The sequence below is a fragment of the Callospermophilus lateralis genome, chromosome 5, assembly GCF_048772815.1.
Source record: "Callospermophilus lateralis isolate mCalLat2 chromosome 5, mCalLat2.hap1, whole genome shotgun sequence".
In the NCBI taxonomy this organism is placed as follows: Eukaryota; Metazoa; Chordata; class Mammalia; order Rodentia; family Sciuridae; genus Callospermophilus; species Callospermophilus lateralis.
Window position 1 is genome coordinate 157,065,522 of NC_135309.1, and position 7,433 is coordinate 157,072,954.

General features: G+C 57.5%; 1 protein-coding gene across 6 annotated transcripts in view; it reads right to left on the bottom strand.

Annotated features, from left to right (window-relative positions):
- The window catches only part of Ankrd33b (ankyrin repeat domain 33B), a 75,013-nt gene extending 67,834 nt beyond the window's left edge, over positions 1-7,179 (bottom strand). For 5 of the 6 annotated variants that reach the window (XM_076857465.2, XM_076857468.2, XM_076857471.2 and 2 more), the window contains exon 1: positions 6,667-7,179. In XM_076857465.2, the coding sequence (XP_076713580.2) occupies positions 6,667-7,020 (354 nt within the window). In that variant the 5' untranslated portion in view covers positions 7,021-7,179. The remainder of the gene's footprint in view (positions 1-6,666) is intronic. The other variant, XM_076857467.2, reaches the window with a different exon arrangement.
- Positions 7,180-7,433: the final 254 nt, after the last annotated feature.

Below are 7,433 nucleotides of genomic sequence, written 5' to 3' on the forward strand. Positions count from 1 at the left end.
AGTGGCGCCAAAGGTCCAGGTGCTAAAAACTTGACCCCAGCCCAGGACACTCCCAAGGTAGTAGAGTCTTTTGCAGGTGGAGCCCAGGAAGGAAGCCGGGTCACAGGGCAGGCCCCTGAATGGGACACTGGAACTGGCCCCAGCTGTCCCCCTCTCTTTACTTCCTGATGTGCCAGGAGGTGAACAGTCCTCTTCCACCACGTGCTCCCGCCATGATGTCCTGTGAACAGGCCCAAAGCAACGCGGTCGAGCGAGCAACAGCCAGAAACTGCTGCAATCATGAGCTAAAATGAACCTTTTCCCTTATCAATTTGATCATCTCAGACATTTTGTCCAGAGATGAAGTTAACACAAGACTCCAAAATCCCTTCCAGCTCTAATCTTGGGACAAAGGTCCTAAATTTCTGAAACAGACACACTCCTTGCCATTCAGTGTAGCCTTTCCCCTCAAAACGACAGTGGCCTTGCGGGGCTGATGCTGGGGATGCTGAATCTGCGACTCCTGGTGTTACTTCCACGACTGGAGTCCCTGGCTGACGTTTTTCACAGCAAACAGAAAGTTTAAATAAACACTCAGGTTGAGTTCGTCACATCCTTTTCAAACAGAAGCGAGTTCGTTCCCGGGAATCTCCTTGGATTTGCCACCAGTTGGCTCTAGTTCCAACCCTACGCCATCACTAAGAGTCAGGCCTCACCTTGGTGAAGACATCAGCAGGGCCTGCCAGATGGAGTGGAGTTCTCATCCTTTTGAGCACTGTCAACGTGACGGCAGCGATTCCACATCTGAGCTGGAGGCCTCCTGGAGCAGAGAAGATACCATCGCCACAGTCGCGTCCACGGAACGGCAGGGGCCTCAGGCCAGCAGGGACGCCAGCTCACCCCTCCCCTGGCGGCATTCCAGAGTCTACCGTGGGGTGCAGGTCCAGCAGGCTCCTGGACAGCAGGTGGGACCACGGTGCTGCAGGGATGGTGGGTTTTGCACACAGACCACCTCGCTGGCTCAGTCACGGGGACACCTATGCCCCTCCAGGAACCCGTCGCTTCACCCCTTAACCAGGACAGCCCACCCACATCTCGGCTCCCAAGGGCGGGCAAGCTGCGTGAGCCTCCCTCAGAAGCCACTGTGAGTTCACACCCCTCCTCGCCAAGAGCTCCAGCGATCAGCCCCATGCACACACACACACACACACACACACACGCGCGCGCGCGCGCGCACACACACACACACACAACCAGCTCAAGAGCTAAGAACAAAGGCCACCAGCTCATGGAGATGCACCATGGGTGAGCGAGCGCCCAAGGTGTCCCTAGCCACCCCTCACCCTCACCTCTCTAGACGGGTTGTAAAAATGGCCCCCTTCCTCCTCCCTCTGTCTGCCACGGGCAGCTCCTCCCCTTGAGAGGAGGGGTCACACTCCTCCTGCTTAAATTTAGGTGTGACCTCCAGACTAGCGTCAGCCAATGTGACATTGAACCTGAGCCAAGCGGGAGCCTCCTGAGGTCCGCTGACTTCTGGAACTCTGCCCCACCCATGGAGAAACAGCAGGGGGCCGGCCTGCTGGGACCTGAGAGGCCACGTGGAGCAGAGATGAGTCACCCCGGCCGAGACCGACCTGGCCCTGCCATCTGCGGCTGACCACCAGCTGACTGCAGACTAATCAGAAATCCAGCCTGGATCAGCTGGGCTGCGCCACCTTGGCAAAATGGTCTCTGTGGCACACCCCCGTGGGCTTTCATAGTTGTGTGTCCCTCAAAGGTCCACGTGTTAAAGTTTGGGTTCTCAGGGTGGTGCTATTAGGAGGTGGTGGAGACTTTAAGGGGCGGGGCCTGGCAGGAGGTCCTGAGGTCATTGAAGATGTTCCCTCCAAGGGATTCCAAGCCAGGTACAGTGGTGCACACCTGTAATCCCAACTACTCAGATGCAGAGACAGGAGGATAGTAAAGTTGAGGCCAGCCTGGGCAACGCAATAAAATCCTGTTTTAAAATAAAATTTTAAAAAAGTATTTGGGATGTAAAGTCAGTTTGCAAGGCTCCGGGTTCAATTCCCAGTGCTGGGGGAAAAGAGGAGGACAGGTTGAAATTGCAAGCCCCTGGTCTCTTCCTCTTCTGTTTTGCTTCCTGCCTCTAGTGGTAAGCACTGTGCTCCACCAACGTTCTCCCGAACGTGGCACCTGGCACCCCCACCAGACGCAAATTGGTGAGGCCCAATGCAATGGGTTTACCCAATTTTGGACTGGAAGCTCCAAAACAGTGAGCCAAAATAAACTTCTTCTCCTTATGAGTTAATTATCTCAGGTATTTCATTACAGTAACAACAGGCTGACTAACATATGCAGCACTACTGTGGCCACAGATAAATGACACACCTGTATGAGAAGCACACAGGTCTCTCTACTGCTGCTGGACCTGAAGCAGCCCACCATGGTCAGTAAGGAGGAAGTGGTAGACATCTGTTAACTGCCTGCCACAGGCCCAAGTCTTCCCAGGCCACCGAAACTGACTCACTTCTGTTCCAGTCCCTGGGGCTGTAAGTCTAGAATTCTACTCCAATCTCCCTTGTCACCGGCTTTTCTGCACCTCAAAATTTGAGGATGCAACAATTACAACAGGGACATATGTTCCCAAACAGCAAACTTTTAGTGCCCACTGGACCCCAGTACACATGGGGAGACATGAGGCCTGTCTACTTTCTATAGTAACCAGCAAGAATGGGAGTAATTACCCTGTTTCCATGCTCATGCAGGCTGTGAGTGCCAGGCCTGTGAGGGCGGAGGGCTGCCCATGGGCTGCAATAATGTAAGCCTCGTCTTAGGGCAGGTGATTCCACAGTTTATAAATCTGTTTGGAGCACTCGAACAATGAGTGACAGCAAGACAAATTTCTCAAGTATATTTCAAGATAAAATCTGATCACAGCTATGAATCTGCAGAACTTGAATGGAGGCCCCTGAGGAAAGGAGACGCCCATCCTGGGTGTCTGGCTTTGCTCTGCTAATAGAACCGAAGGGACTAAGGGCTTGTCATTTAAACCTGCAGGCACAGAACGCCACCCAGAGAGCAGTGCCGTGTTTCAAAGTCAGCATGATTGGGCCTAATTTGGTTCAGGAGCTGTCTGCCATGCAAAGTGTCCTCCTGTGACAATTAAAACAGCACAAACACCTCCTCCATTTTCATTGCCACCTAAGGGGCCACCATGGCTGTAGAAGAGACTCTCGAGTGGTAATACAAGGAGGACAAGAATTAAGAAAAAGAATTATGGCCACTTCCACTGTCCCCATGTCAGAGGCACCACAATAATCCTAAGCCCTGAAGTCGGTGGGAGCCGCACTGCAAGCTGTCAGCGAATCACCTGACACACATCCACTTGTTGCATATTAAATCACACAATCCTTTTAGAGCAATAAATATTCTAGAAGGAAAACAGTGTGCTGAGCCACATCCCATATTCTACTCATCTCAGGAGGCAGGAAAGAACACGTTTTCTTAAACAAAAACATCTGATCCTCGGTCACCCGAGCCTAATGGAATGCCTGTTGGCACAGGCAGAACACCACTCAACACACCAGCAAAGTGAAGAAGCCTTTAGAACCCCCCCACACACACACCCCCGGGAAGCTGGCTCTTTGGAGCTGCCCCTCTGCCATTAATGTGATTACCCCTCTACTCCCCAAGCTCTTGGGTCACTACTCCTGATGAACTTGCAGACCAGGCCACAGCGAGGTTTCTCCCTCAGGGCCTTTGCACTGCCACTTCCATCTACCTCAAGGCTCTTTTTCATAGACCTTCTCTGTCCTTGCTCCAATGTCACCCGCTCTCTCAACTCACCATCCTATCTTGAGTCTCAGCCCTCACTGTCTGTGCACCTGGACTGCCTGTAACTAGCTCCCAGGCCTTGTTGGCTTAGATGGGGGGAAATGGAAGAGGACTCCTAAAGATGGAACCCTTAAAACGGAAACCTGCGGCCCTAAGAGGCAAGCCATGCGACACCACAGCCCCACGTTGGGCCACTGACGTGCTGGAACCAGTTTGGTTCCCAATTCCCTGTTTTTTCTTCTTATTTCCAGGGCTGGAGATTGAACCCAGGGTCTTGTACAAGCCGGGGAAGAACGCTACCACGGAGCTCCGTCTCCAGCCCATCACTAAGTTGCCAGGACTGGCCTTGAACTTGGGATCCCCCAAGTCCCTGGGATCACAGGCCTGCACTACCACGCCCCACTCAACCTGGTCAGGCGAGCCTCTCTGGCCTTGCTTTCCACATCCCCTCCTCTCACACCACACAGGACCGACCACGCTGCAGCTGCCACCACCCCCTCAGCTCCACCTGCCCGACTGGAATGTCCTCCGTGCCCTTGTCCATGCCCTCTTCAGCTCTCACAGGGCCTTCAGGACTGTCCCCACCCTGCATGTCTCTGGAGGCCCCTCTCATACCCAGCCTCCACGGGAAGCTCTGGCTCCCTCTCAAGTTCCTCTCTCACTAATGGGCCAAGATGCTCAAAGGCAGGGGCTGCTGGATTCACCCGAGCCCCCTGAAGCACCCCCCGCACCAGTCAGTCTCAGGGAACACTTCTGCCGTGGCTCTGCCCGTCTTCCATGGGTCTGGGCATTGGACCTTGCCACACTGGATCCTTTCGGCAGCTTCTCAGGGAGACAGAGGCTGTGTAACCAACAGCACCATGAAGCGAATGTGGAGAAGGGAAGCGCCTGCCTTCTCCCCTGAACAGCACAGCACAGGGCCCCGCTCCTTCTGATGGGAGATTAAAGAGCCCAGGGCCCTCACCGTTGGGTCCCCGTCATTATCTGATGGGGTACAGAGGAGACTCAAAGCAAAGAAACAAGCGTTATGAGTTTCCACCTTCACAGTCCAGAGAAAAGAAAAGCAGAGAAAGCTTTCACCAAGCCAAGCTGGAAGGTGAGCAAAGGTGGGGGGGGGGGGGAGTGAGAAATGGGACAAGCCCCTAAACAGCCTTGTGTCTGCTTCTCAGAGCTCCATGAGCAGGATGAGGTCCTGTGCTTTCAACCCAGGAGGCACTGGCCGTCGGCAACCCTATTTACAGGGGAAGAAACTGAGGCAGAGATGCTGGGAGGCTGGAGCCCCCCTTCCCCGCCCCTACACTCCCCGAGATAGGGGCTTCCAAAGGGGTCCCAGGACCCTCTGTATAGCCTAAGCCCCCTAGGACCTGTTTACATTCTTGTCACTTTTCTCAGCTGTTTTCAAACTTCCATTTCCCCCCCCGCCCCCCACACTAAAGGAGACCTAGTAAAGCTGAGCCCTGTGGCAGCTAAGAGCGGAGGCTGAGCCCAGTGGGACCACAGAGAGGGGACCTACCCTACCTGAACTCTGGCCATGGCACTGGCTTCAGGGAGGAGAGACGAGCATCTGAGCGTGGGAACTCCCACTAGGTGAAACTGAAAGTAGAGCCAGAAAAACTGCCACCTGAGCCTCGGGAGGGACTCACAGCTACCTGGGGCAGAAGGGGGAGGCTGCAGCATCCCCCTCCAGAACCAAACAGTGACGCGACTACAGGCCACTGGGGTGGTGCTGGCCTTGGGAACCCACCTTGGGTCCCCTCCTTAGTTCTCCCTGCCTGACAACTGTGGTGTCAGATCAGCACAAACAAAAGTGATACTGCTGCTTCCCATGTTTGTAAAGCCCACCCAGACACAAAGGGGCCACCCACCTTGCCCCCTGTGCCCCAACATAGGCCAAAGACAGAGTCACCTGGGTCCCAAAATCGAATGGCGTCTTTTCCGTCAGCTGCAGGCTCCCAGAGGCACCTGCACCCCTGCTTTGCTAGTCTGGGGATATGAAAATCAAGCGAGAACACACTACTATTTGTCCACCCAGCGGAGGTTAATGGGGACATGACCAGCATGGTCACCCTGCAGTTTCTCTGTGGAAGTGCGGGGTGGCTTCTGTTCCACAGCCAGTCCTTCTCCTGTCGTCTCAAGCCAACTTTTTTCTAAACATTTGTAGATGTCAACACCTTGGCATAATTAACGGGTACTCTGTGCCTCCTTCCCTCCAACCCCACCTGCCCGATCCAGGTGTGTGTGGCTGCTCCCCTAGGGCCCTGCCTAGCCGGAAGTGGGGGCTGCTGGGCCTTGGCCCCTGGCGGTGACCAGGGCAGATCATGACCAAGAACAGCGGTAGGAAAGAATAGTCTGTCTGTGCAAAGAAAGGAACTGCCGCTTCCAAATCCTGGTGGCCCCGGGAGGAACGGACCTGACAACAGCGTTTGGGGGCAAGACCCGAGAGAGGGCAGAGAGGGCAAAAGGGGCTGGTCAGGAGGGGTTGTCCCCTGCAGGCGAGGGCTCACGGTCGCCTCCCAGGTTCCCGAGGAAAGGTAGCGATCAGATGGGGAAAAGGCTGAAGAGGCCCCACAGAGTCCACTCAAGATTCCAGCGCCGGCCTCCAGGGCCAATTCAGGGAGCTCGGGGCGAGGTCGGGCGGTGGATGCCCTAGGAAGCGGGGTGACAGCGTCTCCCGTCGCGCGCCACTTTCGGCAGAGCGAACCCGCCCAGCACGAGCCTCCAGCGCGGACCGAGAGCAAAAGGCGCTCTGGCCGGGGTCACCGCGGGGCCGGCCTGGGCCGGGACCTGGGGCGTGCCGGGGCGAAAGAGGGTACCGAGCCAAGAGGGCACAGCCCTGCGGGGTCGCCCGCTTACCCGGCCGTTGCGGTCGGTCTCCTGCACCTCCTCGACGCGCGGGCCCCGCCGCACCAGCGCCTGCAGCAGCCCCACGTCGTTGGCGCAGGCGGCGCGCAGGAAGGTGGCCGCCTCCGGGAAGCCCTCCGAGGCGCTGTCCGAGCTCACCTCGCTGCACTCGTCCTCGCCTTCAGGAGGGTAGAAGGAATCGTCCGAAGCGATGCTGCGGGTGTCGGCCAGACTCGAGAAGTCCTCGTATTCCTCGTAGTCCGCAGGGTCGTCCCCGGTCTCCGCGCCCCGGGGTGCGGTCGGCGGCTGCGGGGACAAGCAGCGCGCCCCGCCGCCCTCCGGCCCGGGCCCGGCCAGCAGCACCATGCTGGCGGCCGGGGCGCGGGCCGGGGGTCCCCGCGCGGGCCGGAAAACGCGGACGCGGGACGCGTACCGAGGTCACCGTCCCTCGCCCCGGGCGTCCCCTGAAAAGCAGTGGCCCGCGCGCTCCAGCCCGGCGGAAACCAGCGCCAGGCGGCTGCGCTCGGGAGAAGTCTCTGGAGACTGGAGAAAAGCCCCTGGGGGTGGGAGGAGCCGCGGGGGCTTTCCGAGCGGGCGCGGGCGGCGGCGGGCGGGGCAGAGGCTCCGCGGGCGGGGCGCGTCCCTGGCGAGAGTTCGGAGCGCAGCCGGGCCTCGCTGGACCGCGGGGACCGTAACCCCGCGGCTTGGCCCGGAGACGCCAAAGGCTCGCGCGGGAGAATCCGAAGCAGCAACCACAGAAGCCGAAAGCCGGCGTCTGG